The sequence below is a fragment of the Orcinus orca genome, chromosome 4 (assembly GCF_937001465.1).
Source record: "Orcinus orca chromosome 4, mOrcOrc1.1, whole genome shotgun sequence".
NCBI classification, from domain to species: domain Eukaryota; kingdom Metazoa; phylum Chordata; class Mammalia; order Artiodactyla; family Delphinidae; genus Orcinus; species Orcinus orca.
Genome location: NC_064562.1, coordinates 109,981,574 through 110,007,611, shown reverse-complemented (window position 1 = coordinate 110,007,611; position 26,038 = coordinate 109,981,574). Strand labels below are relative to the sequence as shown.

Sequence of the window (26,038 nt, the reverse complement as noted above, 5' to 3'; positions counted from 1 at the left end):
ACTTCTTGTTATGTGAGATAACATACCTCTAAACTTTTAAGACTGTTGTGTCTTCCACAATTGCATCCTAACTGGCTATCTGGGAGCCCCAAATACAGTACCTAAGAGATGTGGTAAAATCAGGGAGTCTGGAGAGCTGATTCTGACCCTACAGAACCAGGTAAGCAGGTCCAGAAAGGTAGAAGAATAGTGGGATGGAAGCTGTTCCTCAGAGGCCAGGAGCTCAGGGAAGTAGATGACTTCCAAGGCCACCATGGAAAGTAACAGAAACTCTTGACACACAATGACTGGCTCTGTGTTCCCTAGCTCAGAGTGGGCAGAACTGAGCCTGGAGGTGTCCAATACCAGTAACTGGGGGAGCTAGAGGCTGATGGAACTAGTGCCACCGTACCTTGCTGGAAGGAGAGCATCGCAGTACAAGAGAAAGAACAAGGGTTTGGGAAGTGGAGTTTCAAGAGAGATTTCGAACCCATGTCTGACATGGATGGATGGGTGAGTAAATGGGTAGGAAAGTGGGGAGAAGGGCAGACAGATGGAGGAGGGGCTAGGCAGAAGCTGCATGGGTGAGAAAGTGATGAAGAATATGGATGGGAGGGTGGGTGAGTGAGTGAATGGGACAGGGGAATGGAGGGGCAGTGGGTAACTAGATAGATGAACAAATGAATAACGACAACTGTTTTGGGGTTTTGTTTTGCTCACAGAGAGCCACATTCTTAAAGTGGAAAGGAACCTCTGGAGATCTCAGCAGGCCACATTCACATTTTAAGTGTGGCTCCATTTCACAGACATCCCCAAAATTAGACCTCAAGAGGATGCCCAGGGTATCCCAACTGTCTACGACATAAAACGTGTAAATGTTATAAAAATAAAAAGAAAGAAAGACACTTTCTACAAGTCAGGCATGTAAATGAGAATTGCAGATGAATTCCCAAACTGATATAGGACCGCACCCATAAATCTAGTATCACTGCAAAAAAGCTTTGGCCTATACCGAATCCGAGATAGCTGCACTTGTTAAAATTAAAAGGACAGTGAAAATGAAAGGAATGCACGTTTTTTCCACTGGCAGGTAGTGTGACCGACTCCTGAGTTTCTCTCTTAACCTCAGCGATTTGCCCTTGAAGGGGGCAGCTACGCCTAATTTGCTCACAGGGTTTTAATTTGCTTGCTCGTCCTTCAGTCAGCAAAACCAAAATGTCCTTTCAACTTTGGTAGCTGGGCTTTTGGTGCTGTTTCCTCTCACACCTGTTTGATCCCTACCCTGACGTTTCATCCCTCCCCACCCACTCCACTGGGGTCCCTCCTGTGGGTTCCTCTTCACCCCTCCGTTATGTCACACCCATCAGAATCTGTCTCCTAATCTACCAGGGGTCCCATCGGGTTATTCCTAACCCAGGTCCTAGCACAAAATGGAATTCAAAAATGTTTTAGGAATAAATAAGTCAGCTTGAAATTTTAGGACCAAGTTTTATTAAAATAGGATTTTAAAACTGCTCTGTATGTATATTTTACTCAAATAAAAAGTTCATAAATGTATTTAAATGGAACACAGCATTATTTTAAAAATAAGGCAATTTTCCCACTTACTAAAGCCCGCTCTCTTGCTGTCAATAATTTATACAATCATGTAATTCAGAGGAGGTTATTAAACGCTGGGATTGGCTGCCCAGAGAGCGTTTTGGCTGTCACTCCCTGGAGGCCTTTAAAAACTGACAAGCAGCTCATGCAGCTCAATATGAAAAAACCAAAACAACCCAATCCAAATATGGGCAGAAGACCTAATATACATTTCTTCAAAGAAGACATACAGATTGCCAACAAACACATGAAAGGATGCTCAACATCACTCATCATTAGAGAAATGCAAATCAAAACTACAATGAGATGGGCTTCCCTGGTGGCGCAGTGGTTGAGAGTCCTCCTGCCGATGCAGGGGACACAGGTTCGTGCCCCGGTCCGGGAAGATCCCACATGCCGCAGAGCGGCTAGGCCCGTGAGCCATGGCCGTTAAGCCTGCGCGTCCGGAGCCTGTGCTCCACAACGGGAGAGGCCACAACAGTGAGAGGCCCATATACCGCAAAAAAAAAAAAAAAAGAGAAACCTAAAAGACATATCAACCAGTTGAGCTGCAATATATAAATCCTTATTTGAATCCCGATTTGAAAAGAAAATTGTAAAAATTTTATCAGACAACACTATGAAACAATACAACTACTAGAAGAAAACATGGGTGAAATGTGAACACAGAACAGATATTTTGTGATACTGAGGATTTACTGTTAATTTTTTCAGTGTGATAATGGTATTAAGGATATGCTATAAAAAAAGAATACTTATCTTCCAAAGATAGACACTTAAATATTTATGGATGAAATACTTCTGAGATTGCTTTAAAATAATACAGAAGTAGGGAATAGATATGGGTCCAAAGGGGGCAAAGTTAACATATGTCAGTCATTTTTGAAACTGGGCAACAGGGAAACAGTACACTGAAATGTTGTATATATCAATACTTGAAATTTTCATGGCAAAATTTATGTAAAATGACAATAAATGTCCTGTTGGGGAGCACATGATTGGTATCGCCAGAATCACATCAAGAAATCCAGCAGTAAGGAATTCTGAGAAATATAATTCTAAGCTTTCCAGCCTCTGCGGCACACATCAGAATCAGGGTTGAAATATGTGTGAGTGAAATGTTCAACATTGTCCACCCTCAAATCTATAACTCAAACCCTGACCTCTCTCCTAAAGGACCATCAAAAATATCCAACTATTTCCTTGACACCTGACTGGGATGTCTCACAGGACCTCCAAACTCAACACACCAAAACCAAAACTAATGATCTCCCTCCAACTAACCCTCCCCTGCTACTAACCAGCTGTGTGACCTCGGAGAAGCCCCTTAGCTTCCCTAGTCTCTAGTGTGTGAACTGGGAGAATGACTAAATCATCTCCAGGTCATCGCTAGCTCCAGTGGTTAAGAATCCGCCTCTCAATGCAGGGGACACGGGTTCAAGCCCTGGTCCGGGAAGATCCCACATGCCGCAGAGCAACTGAGCCCTTGCGCCACAATTACTGAGCCTGGAACCCATGAGCCACAACTGCTGAAGCCTGTGCGTGCCTAGAGCCTGCGCTCCGCAACGAGAAGCCACCGCAATGAGAAGCCCGGGGACCGCAACGAAGAGTAGCCCGTGTTGTCCACAACTAGAGAAAGCCCGTGGGCAGCAATGAAGACCCAATGCAGCCAAAAATAAATAAGTAAATAAACAAAACAAAAATTAAAAAAAATAAAAGAGGAAGGCCATGATATTAAAAAAAAAGGGACTTAGGCTATATACTTTTAGAAGCAGCACTATCTCATGATGATCTTAGCATCAGTTTAGCCATTAGTGATCATTTATTCAGTATCGGCGACTGCAGTATGTTTGACTGAAATTTCAAATAACCCATAATTGGTTTCAGTATGGGCTCATGCATCCTAGAACCAACAAGCCAGAGAGCTGCCTCTCTGTAGCCAAGGAGCTGTCTGTTGAGAAGATAATTTCGAAGGCTGGGTTTTTTTGTTTTTGTATCTGTTTCAGAAATGTGACAGGTACAATTTTTTCCAAGGCAAGAGGAAGAGACGGCTTTGACCTCTAGTGCCTGTTGAAAGCATCTGCAGAGGGTGACTTGTCATTTTTATTGCATAAGTGAGGGTACTCCCACAGTGAAGCGAAAGGGGTGATAAATAAGATTCTCGGGGGCCGTTAAATGGCATTTAGTGGGAGGAGGTGCCTGAGCGACAGCTGTGCACAGCTCAGGGATCACAACGACACCCTCCTCCTTTCTGTGGCTCCCTACGCTGCATGCTGGTGGCGCTGCTGGACTTCATTTTCTCTCCACTCAGATGGTTTACCTGATTTAACGGAGTAAAAAAGTCAAGTAAGCCTAATACAAAGGGGAATAAAAGGTAGTTGGAAAAAGGTGGAGAAAAAGTGGCTCAGCCTCTTTTGGCCTATTCAGAACTCCCCCAGGTGTAACAACAATGCATTTAAACTCAGTTTATCCTTTTTAAAAATGAAACTCTCAATATTAAGTAATAATACAAGTTCCAGAAGAATATACCATTTATATAAAAATCTTATAAAAGAGAAAACCCAAATATTGTTTACTAGTGTTTAGAGAAATGTAGCAAACCCTAAAGAGAAGCAAGAGAATTGACAAATACAAAAGTTTGGTCAGTGGTTACCTCTGGGGAGGAGAAGAAATACAGTTAGGGAGGGACACAGTAATTGATAATGTCTTGTTGCTTTAGCTGAATAGTAAATACATGTGCTTATTTTATCATTATTCTTTGTACCTTCCATATAGGTATTATGCATTTTTATATGTGTGAAATATTTCATAAAACTGCCAAGGTTCCACACCAAGCTCTACCTTCAAAAACGTTGCCATGAAATTGGTCACTGCTGTTCTGTGTTATAGAGAGGAGATAGTTTTAGACACATTGGAAATATGGGAAGGAATGAATGAATTCAACTGAGTTCTAACACCTTCTGGGGTAAATATACTTGAAATGTGCAGATGACACAGATCTTCTGCAGCACTATGAACTGTTAAGTACCACAACCACCAAGGCATTGGAGGTGATTTACAGAGCAAACTTCTGAAGCTGTGACTAAACTCAGTCTATCTTTCCTCAGAGGCAATATAAGCCTCACATCAGCTTGGGCATCCTATCCTATCCTTTTTTTTTTTTTTTTTTTTTACGGTACGCAGGCCTCTCACTGTTGTGGCCTCTCCCGTTGTGGAGCACAGGCTCCGGATGCACAGGCTCAGCGGCCATGGCTCATGGGCCCAGCCGCTCCACGGCATGTGGGATCTTCCCGGACCGGGGCACGAACCCATGTCCCCTGTATCGGCAGGCGGACTCTCAACCACTGCGCCACCAGGGAAGCCCTATCCTATCCTTTTTTTATTGAAGTATAGTTGATTTACAATATTATATTAGTTTCGGGTGTACAAATAGTGTATTTTAATAGATTATACTCCATTTAAATTTATTATAAGATATTGGCTATATTCCCTGTGCTGTACAATCTATCCTTGTAGTTTATTTATTTTATATATAGTAGTTTGTGTCTTTTAATCCCCTACTGCTATCTTGCCCTTCCTCTCTTCCCTCTCCCCACTGATAATACTAGTTTGTTCTCTATATCTGTGAGTCTGCTTCTGTTTTGTTTTATTCATTTGTTTGTTTCATTTTTTAGATTCCACAAATACGTGATAACATAAAGTATTTGACTATCTCTGTCTGACTTATTTCACTAAGCATAATACCCTCTAGGTCCATCCATACTGTTGCAAATGGCAGAATTTCATCCTTTTTTATGGCCGAGTAATATTCCGTGTGTGTGTGTGTGTGTGTGTGTGTGTGTGTGTGTGTGTGTGTGTGTGTACCACATATATATATATACCACACATATATACCACATCTTCTTTATCGACTCATCTGTTGATGGACACAGGTTGCTTGCATCCTTTCCTGTCCTTGAGATTCAAAGGAAATGTGACTTGAACCTCCAGTAAACATTCAGCACCATCAACCTTTTGGGTTTTCATGGGACTGGCTTTTGTTTCTCCCAGTCTCCTCTAGCTCCACATCCTTGCTTCCACTGGACTCATTCTCTTTAGGGATCAGCTCACTGCCCTGATGTGCTGTCCTGCCTCTGCAGACATTGCCAAGAGGTGGACACTGCCTGGACACCTTTACTTTCCCAAGGACCATCTCTACAGGGGTAGGACTAGCCTGCATCGTTGGGAGGGGTGTCACACTGCACAGCATCATAGCTCAGCAAGCAGCTCAAAGTTGGATACCAGGCATCTAGGTTCTTAAAGTTAAGCCATGAAAATTTTCATCCATTCGCTGGTGTGCTTTTCCATCCATTTACTATGTCATTTAGTTGCCATCTCTACACACCAAGGTGGGCACTCCTTCCAATATTCGTCAGGTGAGGAATCTAAGGAATCTGTTAGATAACTTTCTAAGGCTCCAGACAGTCTGTGGCAGGCCCGTGATGTGAATCCAGGCCTGGCTGACTGCATAGCTAGGGCTCTTTCCCTGCATCACATTGTGCCCTGTAAACATCTCAGAATTTCATGACATGCTCAGTTCATAAAGAATTCATATACAAATTCTGAGGAGCCTCTCTTCCCAAGGAGGACAGATGGAGAAGGCAACCAGCAGCAGCAGCGAAGAGGCATGAAAAGCCAACACGAAAACAGATGCCCATCCAGGACCCACAGGGAAAGGGAGGATAGAATTTGGTAGGGGTGGTTATCCAGGATCCCTTTTGCAACTAAGTAAATCTTGACTGTACCCCTGACTTGCCCCAGAGATACAAGGAATTTATTTCACGTTCTCCTTGCAGCAACCTTGAGGCAGGTAGGTAAGGTGGCTGCTGTGCCTTTTAGATCATGACAGGGAGTCCTGGGGGAAGTTCAAGGGGTGGCCTAGGCAGTGGTAAGGCTGGAAACAGAACCAAGTCTCCTGATGCTGTTATGGACTAAATTGTGTTCCCTCCCAAATTCCTGTGTTGAAGCCCTAACCCTCAATGTGACTGTATTTGGAGAAAGGGCAATTAAGGAGGTAATTAAGGTTAAATTAGGTCATAAGGGTGGTATCCTAATCTGATAGGACTGGTGTTTTATAAAAAGAGGAAGAGACACCATAGATCTCTTTCTTTCCACATGTGTGCAGAGGAAAGGCCATGTGGGGACAGAGTGAGAGGATGCTGTCTACAAGCCAGGAAGAGACCCCTCACCAAAAACCAACACTATCGGCACCTTGATCTTGAACTTCAAGCCTCCAGATCTGTGAGAAGATAAATTTCTGATGTTTAAGTCATGGGGTCTTTGGCATTGTGTTATGTCAGCCCAAGCTGACTAATACAGAAGCCAACACATGGCTCTCAGCACCAGGCTCTCCCAACCCTGGCCCATCACTCTAAAGACACCCAGGCCACCAATGACTATTCATAATGACATTTTTTTAGGCCTCAACCCATCTTCCCTCTTTGCACCAACCACCAGTCAATGCTCCCTCTTGAAGGCTTCTTCTCCCAGATGAAACACCACCTTCACCTGTGTCTCCTGGTACCTCTCAGAAGGCTCTTTCTCAGACTCTCTTTCATGGGCTAGCAATCCCCAAGGTTCTGTTTTTGACAGCATTTTCTTACTCGGCAAATTCTCCCTGGGAAAGATGCCAAGAGACCTATTTCCATGAGGATCTTGGACAATCTCCTCCATATCAATGAATAAGTACCCAGCCTAGAATCAGCTCATACCAAATATTTGCTGAGTGAATGAGTAAATAAACAAATAAATGGACTAACCCCTAGGAGTTGATAATTCCTAAAACTGCATCTCTAGTTGAGATATCTTTTCTGAGTTCTAGCCCTTCTGTCTTAGTCAGGGACTGCCCACAATAATGCTGCATAACAAACTACCCCCAAAACTCAATGACTTACAACAAGAAGCATTTATTCTCATGTAGGGTAACCGTGGTTGGGCTTGGCTGAGTGGATCTGCCCTGCATTTCAGGTCTTGTATTGTCTGGGCTTGGCTTGAGACTGTGAGCTGGATTCAGGTCTGCTTACTAGCACTAGGCTGTAGGGGCAGAGGCCAATCAGCACATGCTTTTCTCATGGTGATCACCAAACTGCATGAGCATATTTAAGGCCTCTGCCTGTGTTCACACTCTCTAACATTTCACAGACCAAAGCAAATCTCAAGAAGCCCATCATGGATGGGATGAGGACAGACTCTCTGCTCTTTGGGTAGGGGAGGGCAATAAGAGTGGGTGAATATTTACTGAACAATAATGCAAAATCCAATCTAGCACAACTAGACGACAAATGTCCTACAAGACATCTCCTCCTTGAATGTCTTACAAGTTTGTTAATTTTTCTATGTTGTTTGCCAAGAACCTGCCACTCTGCCAATTCCCTCCTTCTGTAGAGTTGAGTCTTCATGTCTATAACCTACTAGCAGGGCATCCTGCTGAATTTGGGCAGGACATCCACTTCTGACTCGCAGCTCTTCTGAATTCTGAATCATCCACCTTCTGGAATCCTTCACTGTCCTGGCCCACACAGCTGACCAGCTCTCCCACTGCAGATATGTGCCTGATTCACTCCTGTGTTTTCTGTACTTCTTGGACACTGTGTCCCTGGCTACTCTCAACAGGATGCTTATTCCCCAGCTCCCACTTGTTCAGCTCTGGTTCTTCCTCCGCCTGTTGACCGCAGCTACCAAGGGCCCACCACGCCCTGTGAATCAGCTTGCCTAAGTTAGCAGGAGGAGACTGGACACTGGACCGTCCTTTCAAGCATTTGCCTCCTATACTGGAAACAAGCTTCTTTTTTTCAGCTCTTCTCTGGGGACAGCACCACATGGACTTGGCTATGAGCCATCTCTCATGAAACTGACATTAGGACCTAGCAAAGGGGAAAGAGGTCAGCGAATAAGTTACTGATTAACTTTTGTTTTCTTGGTTTAGATTATATTCAGGGTGCGTGTGCTCACATGCGCACGCGCACGCACACACACACATACACCCTATACTCAGTTCTGATCTCCTTGCTCATGTTTATTTAGGCTGTCACCATACAATTCACTGGTTTCCTCAGGACAAATGGGCCCTGCTCCAGGGGCCTGAGGACAGGAATAGCAGGTCTGGACAGACGCACTTTGGCAGCGTGAAGAGGAAAAGCTGTACAGGATGAATGTCACAGTATTTCTGGCTCTTGCTTGCTGAATTAATTTCTCCCTTAAAAAAAAGCTGACCCATTTTTCTAGCCCACAGCCCTAATGGACTCTTATTCAGAGGCCATCCTCCCACATAAAGAGCTGTATTGTACTTAATGATAAGCCTTTTAATGGAATTGGCTATTTCTGGGTGTCTCTCTGGGAAACGGCCATTAATGAGCTTGCAAGTGCAAGGAAAAGCAGATGTTTGAGGGGTATGCTTCTCAAGGGCAGAGCACCCTGGGCAGAGCACCCTGGGAAGAAAATAGATGAAAACCAGTGACAGCTTCTTTTTCACTTCCTTGAAATTAGTTTGGCTTAACCAAAACTATGATCTAAATAAACTTCGTCTTCAAAATATGAAGCTATCACTCCTCATGCAACCCACCCACCACATCCTATCTGCATGATCCTTACTCTACCCACAAATGCTTCTGTAATCCTAATCATAACAAAATCATCAGCAGACTGCAAAGCTAGACCAAGACACGTGGGTAAACTAGCAGGCTAACATCTATCATTCCTTCAAACCTGCAATTAGTCAATGCCTATTTAAGAGACTGAATGCAACATGAGGAAAAGGATGGAGCAGAACTGCTGAGGGGAGATTAATCTTTCTTTTACTGTCTGGAGCAATTCAGCTCTAGCCCCAAACCTGCATATTTACTCAGCAAAACTGAAGCCTTGAGGTTAACCAGTGGTGTCCTCCTTCACAAAGCATTTTATTGTACTCCTCATTATTTCACAACCTCTTCCAAGTCACACCTAAACTGGAAACAGCCACTGAGGCGTGCACAATACCTCTCTTCAGGGTCTTTTTTTTGCCATTTTGGCATCCTTCTGCATTTCTTGTGATGTGATGGCACCCAGAGATGCATTAGCATCCCTTATAGATGGGAGATTTGCTGGTGCACCCACCGTTTAATATGTCTCCTACTGTCACCCCCTGTGTCCTGGCATTAATGGAGGTGCTAAAGATATATTTAAAAGGTATAATGCAAGGTCCTTGTCATCAAGGGTTTCACAGTTCTAAGTAATTCAGCCCCTATTATTAATATTATTGAGAGCAGGACACTATGCTAGAAGCTTCTGGAAGTTCAAATATGAGGAAGGCAAAAGAGAGAGCCCTGATGATCCTAAAGGCTTTCTCAAACTGTAGTCCACAACATCACCTGAGCTTGTTTAAAATGCAAATTCTCAGGCCTCACCCATGATCAAATGAATAAGAAATGTTGCAGGTGGGCCTAGCCATTTGTGTTTAACACTAACATTTGAACAGCACTGGCCTAAAGAGCTCCTAGAGAAGCAGAAGAAATAAGACAAACACACAGTTTCTCTGCTACCAGACAGAGCAAGTCCAGGGCCAGGCAACAGACCTGGACATATTATATAGACCAAAGGCCAAGGACCCGTTGCAGTGATTTTAGAGTCAGGCTAAAGTCACAGTCACCAGTGGAGCTTTTAAAACGCATAATTGCCTGAGCCCCACCCAAAGGTTTTAATGCACTGGTCTCAATTTTTGTTAAAAATGCTCACTAGTTGATTCTGACAATTATCAGAGGCAAGAACCTCACTAAGGTCTGAGAAGGAAGAAGTCTTTGGTAATGATGAAGAGGATATTATGAAAGTTAGCCAATGGACCCAATTCCCATGGCTACTATAACAAGTCACTACAAACTTGTGGTTTAAACCAACAGAACTTTATCAATGGTGGAAAGCTTTCAGTTTTTCCTCTACGATCAGGAACAAGACAAGGATGCCCACTCTTGCCACTTTTATTCAACATAGCCATTAGCAATTAGGAAAGAAAAAGGAATAAAAGGAATCCAAATAAGAAAGGGAGGAAAAAAACTGTCATTATTTGCAGATGACATGATGTTACATATAGAAAACCCTAAAGACTCCATCAAAAAACTGTTAGAACAGTTTTAGAATAAATGAATTCAGTATAGAACTGTTAGAACTGTTAGAATAAATGAATTCAGTATAGTCTCAGGATACAAAGTCAATATACAGAAATCTATAGCTTTTCTGTACACTAATAATGAACTAACAGAAACATAGATTAAGAAAATGATCCCATTCACAATTGCATCAAAGAGAATAAAATACCTAGGGATAAATTTAACCACAGAGGTGAAAGACTTGTACACTGAAAACTATAAGACATTGACAAAAGAAATTGAAGACAAATAAATGGAAAGATATTCCATGTTCATGGATTGAAAGAATTAACATTGTTAAAATGTCCAATCTATCCAAAGCAAACTACAGATTCAATGCAATCCCTGTCAAAATTCCAATGGCATATTGCACAGAGCTACAACAAATAATTCTAAAATTTGTATGGAAGCACAAAAGATCCCAAATAGCAAAACAAACTTGAGAAAGAAGAACAAAGCTGGAGGTAACACACTCCCTGATTTCAAACTATACTACAAAGCTATAGTAATCAAAACATATGGTACTGTCACAAAAACAGACATACAGATCAATGGAACAGAATTGAGAGCCCATAAATAAATCCATACATATATAGACAATTAATCTACAACAAAGGAGCAAAGAATACATAGTTGAGAAAGGACAGTCTCTTCAATAAATGGTGTTGGGGAAACTGGACAGCCACATGCAAAAGAATGAGACTAGATACTATCTTACACCATACACAAAAATTAAGTCAAAATAGATTAAAGCCTTGAATGTAAGACCTGAAACCATAAAATTCCTAGAAGAAAACATAGGCGATAACCTCATTAACATGGACCTTAGTGATGTTTTTGTGGATGTGACTCTAAAGGCAAGGGAAACAAAAGCAAAAATAAGCAAATGGAACTACATCAAACTAAAGAGCTTCTGCACAGCAAAGGAAACCAACATCAAAATGAAAAGGCAACCTACTGAATGGGAGAAGATAATTGCAAATCATATATCTGATATGGGATTAATATCCAAAATACATAAAGAACTCATACAGCTCAACAACAACAAAAAACCTGATTTTAAAAATGAGCAGAGGCTCTGAATAGACATTTTTCCAAAGAAGACATACAGGTAGCCAACAGGCACATGGAAAGATGTTTGCCATCGCTAATTACTAGGGAAATCAAAATCACGATGAGATATCATCTCACACCTGTTAGAATGGCTATTATTGAATAGACAAGAAATAAATATTGGTGAGGATGTGGAGAAAAGGGAACCCACTGTTGGTGGGACTGTAAACTGGTGCAGCCACTGTGGAAAACAGTATGAGATTCCTCAAAAAATTAAGAACAGAACTACCACATGACCCAGCTATTCCACTTCTGGGTATTTACCTGAAGAACATGAAAACATTAATCTGAAAAGATATATGCACCCCGATGTTCACTGCAGCATTGTTTACAATAGCCAAGGTATAGAAACAACCTAAGTGTCCATAAATGAATGAATGGATAAAGAAGATGGATACACACACACACACACACACACACACACACACACACACACACACACACAGTGGAATACTATTCAGCCGTAATAAAGAATGAAATCCTGCCACTTGGGACAACATGGATGGACCTTGAAGGTATTATGTTAAGTGAAATAAGTCAGATGGAGAAAAACAAATACTGTATGATTTCACTCACATGTGGAATCTAAAAAAACAAAAACAAACAAAATAAAACAAAAGCAAACTCATAGGCACAGAGAACAGATTAGTGGTTACCGGGGGAAGAGGGTTGGGGGCGGGTGAAAGGGTGAAGGGGGTCAACTGTATGGTGATGGATGGCAACTACACTTGTGGTGTGATCACTTGGTAGTGTACACAGATGTTGAATTATAATGCTGTACACCTGAAACCTATTTACTTTTTTTAAATAAATAGGTTTAGTGCCCCCTTTAATTCTCAGAAGTGTCTCAGTTTGGATGATTAATTAAAAGGTCACTCTAACTATAGCTGTAGTTTATACAAGACAAATAAGGTAAATGTCAATCAGCAGGCCGTCCCAAAGAATTGAAACTGAGCCTCACATGAAATGATTAGTGAATGAGTGTTCACCCACATGTTTTTGGTTTTTTTTTTTTTTTTTTTTGCGGTCCGCGGGCCTCTCACTGTTGTGGCCTCTCCCGTTGCAGAGCACAGGCTCCGGACGCGCAGGCTCAGCGGTTAAGGCGCACGGGCCCAGCCGCTCCACGGCATGTGGGATCTTCCTGGACCGGGGCACGAACCCGTGTCCCCTGCATCGGCAGGCGGACTCTCAACCACTGTGCCACCAGGGAAGCCCCACCCACATGTTTTAATTAGAGATCCTCACACTTTTTTTCTGTAAAGGGCCAGGCAGTAATTATTTTAGGCTTTAGTCAGTCTCTGTCACAATGTTTCAAATCTGCCATTTTAGCACAAAAGCTACCCGAGACAATCTCTAAGTGAACGTGCATGGCTGTGTCCCAATAAAACTTCATTTTGGACACTAAATTTGAATTTCATGTACTTTTCACGTGTCACCAAATATTGGTCTTATTTTGTATTTTTTTTCAAAATGTAAAAACCATCCTTGACTCACAAGCCATATAAAAATGGGCAGCGGACTGATTTGGCCTGGGACATGGTTTGCTGACCCTTTTTTTTAAAATTTTGGGTGAAGTAGAAAATAATAGTTTCATTGCTTTGCCAGGCAAAAGGGGCCACAGCAAGCTAATGCCCTCAGAACTGTGTGTCCCAACCTGTAGGGTACAGTGAGAAGTGTTATAGTAATGGTTCAAAGAGGGCATGATCAGCTGGTGGACATTCTTCTGATCGGTTGGTGGTGAGGTAAGTGGGAGTCAGTATCATCAACCTTCTGGCTCCAAAAAGTCTTGGGTCTACTTGCTTGTGGGCAGCACACAGTTAACTTCTCCCACCTTGTGGAGGTTTCAGTTTCTGCAAAACAGCTCCAAGATATTGTTGTGTGTATCCCTTGATGGGAACCAGGACCCTGCCCCAAGGCTGTCCTATTGTTTCTCTTGACTGTTCCTCCCTTGTCTTGCATCCCCTCCCTTTCTTAATTAACAACTGTTTGCACCTGCCCACTGGAACTCAGTGCTGACACCTGTTTTAAGTTAAAAAAGTTAATGTATGTTAGGTTTTTTCTTTTATAGTTTTCATTTTCAATTATTCAAAATGCTCACATGACATTGAATAGGAGGGCTTCTATTGTATTTGAGAGCTGCTTTCTACTTCTCTCTGTGAGGTCCATGAGATAAGGGATTTTACCTGGCACATAAAAGGCACTCAGTAAGTGTGTCATAAATGAAAGAAGTTAAATTATGCAACATTTATGCAATGGACTGTTGACACAACCATTAAAAATTGTGTTGAAGGGTTCTAGATTTACCGTGAAGGGGAGAAAACCCAGCTAACACAATAGTTATGTGTGATATAACTCTTTTTAAAAATCACATGTCTATATTTGTATGAGAAATCAGATAGTAGGCTCTGCAAAAAATGGTATTAGTTATTGTATCACTGTAGTTATTATGGGTTTGGCAATACTGTAAAATCTTTTTCTTTTTGCTTCTCTGTATTCTTGATTTTTCTAAAATGGTTGTGATTTCTGTGTATGATTGGTCACCGTTGTTTTTATTCTACCTCGTAATTCTAGTGTTCTGAAGGAATGTGGATCTGACCACAGGGAGGCACCAAGTTTGGTCCAACCCTGTGTCTGTGGTCAGGTGCTGGGAGTGACTAAGCCAGATGTTGGCCTGGGAGGGCATGGGGGATGTCCACTTATTTGTCAGATATGCCAGTTCTCCACTGTGCTCAGAAAACTAGAAATTAGATGCTAGCACCTCCTGAGTTCTGGCCTTGAGAAAGGAGCCTTCCCACTCTCCCATAAGACGACTGTACCTAGGCTGTGTTTGAAATGTGCTATTTTATCCTAGGAGCCGCGGGAGGTCCAGGAAGGGTTTTGTTCATTTAGTCCATCAACGAACACTTGCTGGGCACTGATCACTAACCAGGCACTGTTCTAGGCACCAGGGGGTATAGGAGAGAACAGAGCAGACAGAAATTTCTGCCCTCAAGGAACTTCCTTAGTGGGGAAGAGAAGGCCATAAATAGATTAACAGATAGAGGAAAAAAATGGAAACAGCAGATGCAGCTGAGGAAATCTCATGGTCTAGGTGAGCAAGGAGGCCCTCCCTGAAGACATCTGAACCAAGCCAGGAGCAGGCTGAAGAAACCACGAGGACAAAGGCTCCAGGTGGCAAAAGCCTGGCACATCTGAAAGCCTGAAAGAAGGCCAGTGTGGCCAAGGAGATGATGCTGAGAAGTAGACAGCAGCCACCTCAAGGGACCATATTAAAGAATTTACTTTAGGTGAACCCATTTTATTCCAAGTGAAATGAGAAGCCATTTGTGGGTTCTAAACGGAAGAATGGCATGCTCTGGTTTATACTGTATAAGATAATTCTTGCCGCTGTGAGCGGGGGCAAGGGTAGACCACGAGGAGGCCGCAGCAGGGGTTGGGGGCCAGAGGGGAAGGAGGCTTGGACTAGGGCGGAGGCAGAAATGCAGAAGGGAGGTGGACTGACTCATTGCGTTTATGGGGTAAAGTCATCAGGACTTGCTTCAGAACTGGATTCAAACAAGAGAAAATTCAGTTTGTCTTCGTTTCTCTTAATGTTAACAGCTTAACTGAGATATAATTCTTGAGACCATACAATTCACCCATTTAAACTGTACAATTCAATGGCTTTCAGTATATTCACAGAGTTGTGTAACTATCACTAGAGTCAACTGAAGAATATTCTCATGACTCAGAGAGAAATCTTGCATCCCTCAGTCACTACCCCCATTGTACTTTGTACCATATTTTATTTATCCAGTCTTCGGTTGATGGACATTTCATTTATTTCCGGCTTTTTGGCTATTATGAATAATGTCGCTCTGAATACTGTGTACAAGTTAATTTCTCTTGGGTTTATACCTAGACATGGAATTTCTGGCTCATATGATAACTCTCTGTTAATTACTTGAGGACTCACCAGACTGTTTTCCAAAGCAGCTGCAACATTCTACAGCAGTGTAGGAGGGCATGATTCAATTTTAGTATCGCTCTGGCTGCTGTGTGGAGAAAGGATTGGAGCAAGGCCGGGGGGAAGTGCAGAGATCAGAATGGTTACGCAAAAGTAGTGGCATCTTGGTAGGGTTCAAAGACACCCAATTTAAGGTGTACTTCATCCTGTTTGATGGCAAAAAGATTTCTGTGAGATAGCTGTCTGTACACTCTATGCGTCACTTTGTTAAATTAAAAGATTCCAACAGAGAGGGCCTGTTAAAACAGATCTGCAGTTTTCAAATCTAGAATCCTAAAGCAAACTGGTATGGAACTGTTTAAACATCTGTCCCTACGCAGCCTCCTGCAGGCAGGAGGGTATTTTCAGAGAAACTAAGGGAGTCAGTGGGTGCAATGAAACTTCCACAACTTCAAGCCATAAGAACACAGGGCTCAAGTGGCAGCCTGCTACTGAGGACTCGTGTGGCAGTAAGCGTCACTCCTACTGCCCGGGACACTGCCCTGGCCTCTCAGTCCAGAGAAGGCCTGGCTTTGTTCCTAGTTGCCGGTTTTGACAACTGGGCAGTGGTCCTGTCCCTCTGCAATTCTTCTAGCTCAGCAAGGGAAGGGAAAGCAACATCTATCAGGCTTACAATAGTCCCTCCGCCGGGTGAGATGCTCCACTTACATTCCTTAAGTTAGTGAACCCTCACAACAAATTACCAAGGAAGAAAGGACTATTTTTCTCAATTACAGATAAAGCAGGTTGGCCCCTTTGGATTGGAAAGTCAGAAAAGTCTCTCTGAAGAGATAGCATTTTAGCTGATACCAGCCATCCAGGGATCACGAGTAAGAGCGTTCCAAGAGTAACCCCCAAATTGTTAGCTCTCCAGGAGACCTCATTTTTATTCACATTTAATTTTCTTTTATATTTATTAATATAAATAAGAGTAAGAAGCACCCCTCTAGAGATAAATCAAGTTTAAATTCATTTAAAAGATAACCTGGAGTAGAAATTATAATTCTTTTCCTTAATATTTCTGATTTTATACTCAGGGTCTATTCTCCATAACAGCAGTCCCCCTACCCCATCCCTAAACAATCCACTATCTCCCCTCAACATCCAATATGACTGTCCCCGCTAATGTGTCTCCATAGACCTCAGTAAGGTTCTGGAACGTGGGGAGACACAGTTCGCTTGGTCTGGTTGTGCTACTGTGCTGGGAGTGGTGACTCTGAACTCCAGAACCTCCCACAGAAGGAAGGAAGGAAGGATCTACAAATAAGTGCTACACTGCAACTCAAAGGTCCCCTGCTCTCAGGTGAGGATGCTCTCCCAGTGACAGAATTCGTTTTTACTATAACACTTTACCAAATTCCTCAAAACGGAATTCATCCTAAGATCTGTGTGGTGGGTCTTTAGGAAATCCCAATAAACAAAATCCTTCTTCTCCAACGAACTAATTGAAATACAAGACCAAGGCGTGAGGCTGTTTTGAGACCAAAATAACACATTACCGATATAATATTAAAGAATGTGACATACCCACGGGCAGGCTGCATTCCTGATATTTACCCACCTAGTCACAATACTGGGCCAGGGCATTTCTTCCTCCCGGAACCACACCTACCCCTGTAAAATCGACGGCACGGCTGACAGAGAAGAATGTGTGCTTCTATGGGCAGATCACTCCATAAGAAACAAGGGAGAAAGAGGAAAGAGCTCTGCAGACCCAGCTCCGGGCCCTCAGCCTCACTGCTTAGATCTACATTTTCCCTCACCTGGGAAAGAGCACTAAAGATGATTGAGAGAGGTTACGGAAACACAAGGATGACCAGGGAAGAAGCATCACCCTCACACACACACCTAACACCGGGTTCTGGATGCCCTGGTTCTGTCATTACATCCTAATGTGATGTCAGGCAAGAATACTGGCCCTTTCTTGGGTCTCAGATATTAATTCTCTCAATTAGAGATGGTGCTCGTCTCCTTGCCATGCAGAACTGCTGTGCACACAGAGTATGAGTAAGTATGTCAAAGGCTGTGCAAAGGACACAAATACTAGGGAATCATAAGGCGTTACTAATGTGCAGAAGTTGCAGGCACTTGATTCCACCGTAGCCCTTATAGGGTCTTCCAAGATCCTGGCAGACGTCATTTAGGAAGGGTGACGGAGAGGGTCTGTCGGGGTTATCTTACTTCTTATACTTTCAGCTTGGCAGCTTCTGGCACTAAGAGGACGCTCATTGCCTCCTGGGTACTTTTCCTCAAACTGCTCCAGATGAGAGGTTGTTCCACGGGTATATGGAGTCATGCTTGTGGGCTGGGCTCCCAAGAGTCAGCCTTCAGTTCAAGGGAGGCTTTATGGAGAGGGAACACGTGCTTTCCCACTCATTTTCATGTTCTAATATAAAAGGGTCTTGGCTAAACTTGTATTTGGGGAGCAAGACACGCCACCCCACCTTGAAAATGGGAATTGGGGAATCTCTGGGTATGAGGGATGCTAACGCTTCTGGATATGAGGATGTGGAGAGACCTACAAAAGGAAAAATCAGCTGGAGATTTCTGGGCAGGTGCAAAAGCAGGGACTGGCTGAACGGGCCCAGGGACAGGGCTGGGCAAACATGCCTGATGCTTTCAAGACCAAAGCATCTCACAGACTTTAAGGGGAAATGGATTTGGAACCTCCTGTTCTCCCAGTTAACTCCTCTGTGCCCACTCTACTGTTTAAACCTTTAGTTGTTCTAAACTGGTGGTTCTCAACAATATGTGAACATTAGAGATCTTAAGGGGCTTCAGAAAATAGCACTGCCTGTCACCTCTCTCTCCTCTCCTTCTGAGATGGAGCCCGGGGCATTTTATTCCTTTTGTTTGTTTCTAACTTTTATTTAGAAATAATTTCAAACTTAGGAAAAAAACTGCCAGAAAAAGAATAGTACAAAGAACATCACATACCATTTACCTAGATTCACCTATTCTTAACATTCTGTCCCATTTGTTTTATCATTTGCTCTCTATTTTTATTTTATCTATTTTATTTATAAAATAAAATTCTTTGAGAGTAAGACATCACACTCACCTCCTTAAAAATAAGTTCAAGGTGCATTTTCTTAGAATAGGATATTTTTCTTGCACAGCCATGGTATATTTGTCAACGCCAGGAGCTTTAACAGTGATACGAATACTTTAATTTTCTCTATCATCATATTCAATTTGTCAACTGACCCAATCATCTCCTTGTAGCATTTTTACCTCCAGGATACAACCCAGTCTAGTATCAGACATTGCATTTAGTTATCGTCTCACTGGTGTGTTTTTAAAATCTCTCCAGGTGATTTTAATGTGCATCCTGGACTTTGGACCACCGTGTAAATGAATATTTATTTGCTACACTAACACATAATGAGGGCGCCCCTGGTGGCGCAGTGGTTGAGAATCTGCCTGCCAATGCAGGGGACATGGGCTCGAGCCCTGGTCTGGGAAGATCCCACATGGCGCAGAGCAACTAAACCTGTGCGCCACAGCTACTGAGCCTGCGCTCTAGAGGCCACGAGCCACAACTACTGAGCCCACGTGCCTAGAGCCCATGCTCTGCAACAAGAAAAGCCACAGCAATGAGAAGCCCGTGCACCACAACGAAGAGTAGTCCCCACTCACCGCAACTAGAGAAAGCCTGCGTGCAGCAACGAAGACCCAACACAGCCAAAAGCAAATATAAAAAACAACCCCCCCAAAACCCCACATAATGAGTGTTTACCAGGTGCAAAGGATTGTGAATAAATTAAGGAGCTTATTATCTTAAGGGACATACTATATACAAATCAACTATAATATCAGATGGATAAGCATGATGAAAGAAATATTAACCAAATCCGTAGGCAGAAACTTTAAATTTAACAAGCTTACTGAGGGTCTACTATGTGGCAGACATTGTACAAACTTCTGGAAAAACAGATTAATAAGAAAGAAATAACGAGTATACAATTAGTGATTAATGAATACATGATTAATTACAAAAGTGAGATTTTTTTCAAAGATTTTTCTTGGGGGAAGTGAGACTTAAAAGATAAGTAGAATTCAACTTATAGAGATGAAGTCATTTCAGGAGAGGAAATATCAGAGGGAAGTGAGTGCACAGAGGAGGAAAGGGAGAAGTGCACTTCACTGTATTTGAGAACTGGGTGCCTGGGGTGGTACTTGATCCTCCTGGAAAAGTAGGCTGGAAAATGTAAGAGGGTACAGTCACTTCGGAAAGTCATCTGGCAGTTTCTTAGAAAGTCAAACATAAATTTACTATACAACCCAACAATCCCATTCCCAAGAGTAATTTTGTTACCCAAGAGTAACAAAAATGTGTGCGCAGGAATGTAATGTTTGTAGCAGCGTGATTCATAATAGCCCCAGGGTGGAAACAATCCAAGTGCCTATTAACTGGCGAATGTGATCATCAGAAAATGGTGTATCCATACAATGCGATACTACTGAGTAATAAAAGGCAATGAATGAATGACGTATGCTACAACAATTGATGAACCTCAAAAACATGATGCTGAGATTTAGCAACTAAGTGAAAAAAGCCAGATGGAAATACATGTTGTATCGTTTCACTGATATAAATGGAAAGGATAAATTTATGAAGACAGAAAGTAGATCAGTGGTTGCCTGGCATTGGGGTAGGAACAGGGACTGACTACAAATGGATACAAAGGATGGTGATAGAAATGTCCTAAAACTGGATTATGGTTATGGAGCAGCAACTCTGTAAATTTACTAAAAGATGGTGAATTGTATGTTTCGATGAATTTTATGGTATGTAAATTATACTCCAATAAAGCTATAAAAATTAAGAAGTTTTCAAAATCAGACGGAAAAGAAGCAAGAACAGCAATCTTAGAAATGAAAAATGTAATTCTAAAACTTAATAGATGGGGCTTCCCTGGTGGCGCAGTGGTTAAGAATCTGCCTGCCAATGCAGGGGACAAATGTTCGATCCCTGGTCCGGGAAGATCCCACATGCCTCAGAGCAACTAAGCCCGTGCGCCACAACTACTGAGCCTGTGCTCTAGAGCCCACGAGCCACAACTACTGAGCCTGCATGCCACAACTACTGAAGCCCATTCTCCTAGAGCCCGTGCTCTGCAACAAGAGAAGCCACCACAATGAGAAGCTCGCACACCGCAACAGAGAGTAGCCCCAGTTCTCCAGAACTAGAGAAAGCCCGCGTGCAGCAACGAAGACCCAACACAGACAAAAATAAATAAATAAATAAATGTTAAAAATAAATAAAACTTAATAGATGGGAAAAACTCTGGATTGGACATATCATTTAGAGGATTGGGAAATAGGAAGACAGGATTAAGGAATTCACCAGGATACAATAGAGACAAAAAGATCTTTAATAACATTTTAGGATATGGATGGAGAGGCGACCTTAACTCACCTAATGGCAGTTGCAGAAAACTGAATGGAGGCAATGACAGAGAAACAATATCTGAACACAAAATCATTGATAATTTTCCAGAATTAAAGAGAGCACCTGAGTCTTCAATAGAAAGTACATTCACTACCAACTAGAGAGTTCTAATGAAACTGCTAAACGTCAAAATACACATACACAAATGCTACCAATAGAAAAGGCAGATTATCTACAAAGGAATGAAAATTTGATTGGCAGTAGGATTTTTACCAGCAGCAATTAGTATCTGAAGACAATAGAACACTATCAACACTGTGCTATGAGAAAATAGCTGTTCACTAGAAATTTTTTTTAATTTATTTTATTTATTTATTTTGGGGTGTGTTGGGCCTTCGTTGCTGTGCGTGGGCTTTCTCTAGTTGCAGCAAGCGGGGGCTACTTTTCATTGGGGTGCATGTGCTTCTCATTGTGGTGGCTTCTCTTGCAGAGCACGGGCTCTAGGTGTGCGGGCTTCAGTAGTTGTGGCATGAGCAGTCTCTAGAGCACAGGCTCAGTAGTTGAGGCGCACAGGTTTAGTTGCTCCACAGCATGTGGGGGGATCTTCCCGGACCAGGGATTGACCCCATGTCCCCTGCATTGGCAGGCGGATTCTTAACCACTGCACCACCAGGGAAGTCCCATCACTAGAATTTTATACCCAAGTAAACAACCCTCCAACAGTGAGGGCAAAATACAGACATTTTCAAATATACAAAGAATTTCTTACCCCACCAAGACCCCTACGGAAAGAACTATTAAATGATGAACTTCAGCTAGAAGAAAAGTGAACCGAAAGAGAAGGCTGTGGATTCAAGAAAAAAATAGGGAGTAGAAGAATTGGTGAAATGTCAGTAAATTTAATGAACTCAAGTATAAAAACGATTGTAAATTTTAAAAGGTAAAAAACTTTAGACAACAATGACAAGATGAGAAAGGGGAGGGCTGTTAAATGGGTAACGTATGCAAAGTTCTTTTGTAGGGAGAAAGAATTATGTGATAACTTTGTTAGAAAAACTATAGTTAAATATGTACGTGGAGGGGCTTCCCTGGTGACGCAGTGGTTGAGAGTCCGCCTGCTGATGCAGGGGACACGGATTCGTGCCCCAGTCCGGGAAGATCCCACATGCTGCGGAGCAGCTGGGCCCGTGAGCCATGGCCACAGGGCCTGCGCGTCCAGAACCTGTGCTGCGCAACAGGAGAGGCCACAACAGTGAGAGGCCCGCGTACCGCAAAAAAAAAAAAAAAAAATGTATGTGGAAAAATAAAAGATAAGGCTGAGAAGAATAGGAATAATGCCAGAAGCACTCAAACCAGCAGTGGAAAATGAGGGAATATAGATCATTTAACTAATCCAGGATGGTAAATGAAAAACACAAAATATGATGGAAGAATAAGTCCCAATATGTTAGTTATCACAGTAAACGCACATGGATTAAATTCACCTATCAGAGATACAACTAAAACTTACAGAAAGATTAAATATAAAGAGATGGAAAATATCACATACAAAAGGTAGCCAAAAGAAAGGTGGCATATCAATATCAATATTAAAAATGTCTAATTTAAACAATTAGCATGAAAAATGGTAAAGAGGGGCCCTACATAATAAGAATCAACTGTGATTTCTAATGCAGAATATACTTTGAGAAACACTGCCTACTAGGCACTAGGGATCATGGCTGCTTTCTTCACTGCCGTATCCTTCAGTGCTTGGCACATAATAATTGTGCCAAAATATCAATATTAACAGGCAGAATGACTACCATTACCACATTATATTGAAATGATCTGTTGATGCATTTGTCTCATCACAAGGGCAGGGTTCCTATCTTACTCAGTTTTATGCCATCAATATTGAGCACAGCGCCTGGCACACAGTAGGCACTCCATAAATTCAAACTGAGTTCAGGGTTCATCTCTTCCATAAAGTCTCTCCTAAATGTTCTTACCCATAATGACTTATCCTTTGTTTCTACTTCTATAGCACTCACAACTTGAAACATCCAATTTAGCAACTGATTACAGAGCAGTGTCTTTTAGGTTTCTCTCCAACCTTATTTCTCCAAAAATATTTTAGGTTCTTTGAAGATGAAGATGCCTTATACTGTGCCCAGTGCCTCAAATCAATACCTTTTTGGGTCGATGTCACTATTTGGATGACTCCAGATTAGATCAGTGGTGCCAAGCAGCACATGCCAAGGCCTCCAAGGAGTATCTCCATTCCCCCGTTTCCATCCTTGACTAAAGAGATCACTGTTTGGGCTTCCCTGGTGGCACAGTGGTTGAGAGTCCGCTTGCCGATGCCGGGGACACGGGTTCGTGCCCCGGTCCGGGAAGATCCCACATGCTGCAGAGCGGCTGGGCCCGTGAGCCATGGCCGCGGAGCCTGCGCGTCCGGGGCCTGTGCTCCACAACGGGAGAGGCCACAGCAGTGAGAGGCCCGCGTACGGCAAAAAAAAAAAAAAGAGAGAGATCACTGTTTGGATACAGGCTTATTTGCAAAAAATGTGGAGAAGTTAATGGGAGGGATAGGAGAAGGCAGCTGGTGTCCAATTCCAGGTCTCTGTGCTCTCTTCCTTCTGGCAAAATAGTCAGGGAGGAAAATGCCTGTGATCCCACAAAAAAGTGGGTGTGGGAAGTGGGAGGAAGATAGTTGGAGAAAAGAGTATGTCCCATACTCAGAACCTGGACCGGACGTTCCACTAGCAGGCATGTTATCAGGAGTAATTATTATGAGATCGAAAGGAAACCCCAAGGCAACTAGCTAAATTCAGGCACTCGGGACCTTGTATAAAAGACAGAGAGGGATGTTGTTTTCCGGCTACACAACAGGCACAGGAGGGGAACCTACCACAAGGAGCTCCTAATTGGGAAGCTGCAGGGGGCTAACAAAGGACAGGGTGTCCATCTTCTTGCTGGTCTTCATAAGGAAGACATCACAGTTCCTGGAGGTTCAATCAGGGCTCTGGGATGAGGTAGGGAGATGGAGGGGCTGACCTCCAGAGGTCCTTTGTAATCCAGTAATTAAATGGTGAATCGTTCACTTCCCCATTTATGCTCTGTACCCAGTTTGATAGTAAGTCCCCTGGGCTGCCTTCCAGGTTTACTACGGTGACACGCAAGCTGCTGGCGCTCAACAAATGAATCAAATGTTTAAATAGCCCACATGACCTCCTCCCCGCCTGTAAAGTACGGCGATGAATGAAATCACAACATTCCAGGCACTATCACTTGAGCAGAGCCCGCAAGGAAACACACACACACACACACACACACACACACACACACACACACACACACACACACACACACACACACACACACACACACACACACACACACCACAGCACGCTGGGAGCACAGACCACCTGCTCAGCGTGGAGGTGGTAGGAGTTTCCTTGGCAAGGATCCTTTCTCTCAGCTGCTTTAGGATGGTGTCTCCAGAAGGTCACCAAGATTTAGGACCGCTTCCCTTCCGGGTTGGCCTCCGAGGCAAAGTTTCAGGTCGCATTCTGCCTGGGCCTCCCTCGGGCGCGTCCGCACTCCCTCCCCGGCCCGGGGCGCCCCGGACGCGCAGCTGGCCAGCCTGCAGCGCCTCACGTTACCTTGGTGAGCTGGGCGATCTTCTTGCACATTTTCACGTGCATCTCGGGATCACAGTCCATTCTCCAGTCGGCGCCACCTCCGGCATCGGCTTTGGAGCCCGGGCAAGTCCCGGGAGCGTGAATTTTGCTGTTGAGGGCAGAAGCCATCAATGAAACGCGTCAGGCACTCAAAGCCTCTCGATGGCTCGGCTTCTCGATGCCCACGGTGTGCAGGTGCTTGCGCGCGCGGGCGTGTGAGTGTGTGGGCTTTCTCGGGAGAGGTGGCACTGCAGTCCCGCCGCCCGCGCCACCGCGTGGCTCCCGCGCGCCCACCCTTCCTCCTCCGGCCCTAGCTCGCTTGCTGGCTCTGCGGGCACCCGCACCCTGCGGCGAAGCGCCGAGAAACCGCACGTGCTGCTCGTGACCCGCGCGCAGCTCCCGGGCCCGTGCGGGTTTCGCCTGCAATCAGCTTCAGCGACGAGAAGCCAGTGGCCTTGGAGAGGTTTGCGCCGGCCAGGCGCGGCGCTCTGGGACACGTGGGTGGCGCCGGGCTCCGGACTCAGTGGCGACGGACCCCGCCCGTGGTGGGCATCCCAGGCCAAGGAGAAAGAAGAGCCGGCCTCAGCCTCGGGCAGCTGGGGCATTTGGTGTGGGGAAGGGACCCTGGCGACGTGCTGCTGGCGAATGGATGGCGAGAGACCGGGCACCTTGCCGGGTGCACTCAGCCAGCGACTCCGGAGCCTCGGAGCTGGGCGCTGAGGGCTGAGGGGGGGGGGGGCGGGGTGCCGAGAGAGGGGCGGGGAGGGGAAAGCGAGTCGCGGGGACGCAAGGAGGTGCGGGGACCCGGGCATACGTTTTGGGCCCCTGCCTGGGCTGAGGGTGGGAGCCCCCCTTCCCCCATTTTAAGAAGGACCCCGGACGTTGCGGGAGAATTGCAGGAGATTACCAAAGGGAAGAAGCCAGAAGGCCTGCCGAGGAGCTGGTGACCGAAATCTGGGACGAGAAAGCGCAGAGTACGTAGTGAGGGAATGTGTAGTGTAAGAAAGCAGAGAAAAAAGTCAAAGACAGGGGTAGAAAGGATGGTGACAGGTGTGGGAAAGGAGGAAGCAAAGAGGAATGAAGGAGTAGGTGAGTAACAAATGGAGCTGAAAGTCTGAGCAAACCGATCCCAGGGAAAGTGAAGCGA

The 26,038-nt window shown here is 43.9% G+C and overlaps 1 protein-coding gene across 1 annotated transcript in view; it reads right to left on the bottom strand.

Moving 5' to 3' along the window:
* The window catches only part of FAM184B (family with sequence similarity 184 member B), a 121,118-nt gene extending 95,799 nt beyond the window's left edge, over positions 1–25,319 (bottom strand). Inside the window, exon 1 of the mRNA XM_004282519.3 lies at positions 24,874–25,319. Coding sequence (XP_004282567.1) covers positions 24,874–25,020 — 147 coding nt within the window. The 5' untranslated portion in view covers positions 25,021–25,319. The remainder of the gene's footprint in view (positions 1–24,873) is intronic.
* Between the last annotated feature and the right edge of the window lie 719 nt (positions 25,320–26,038).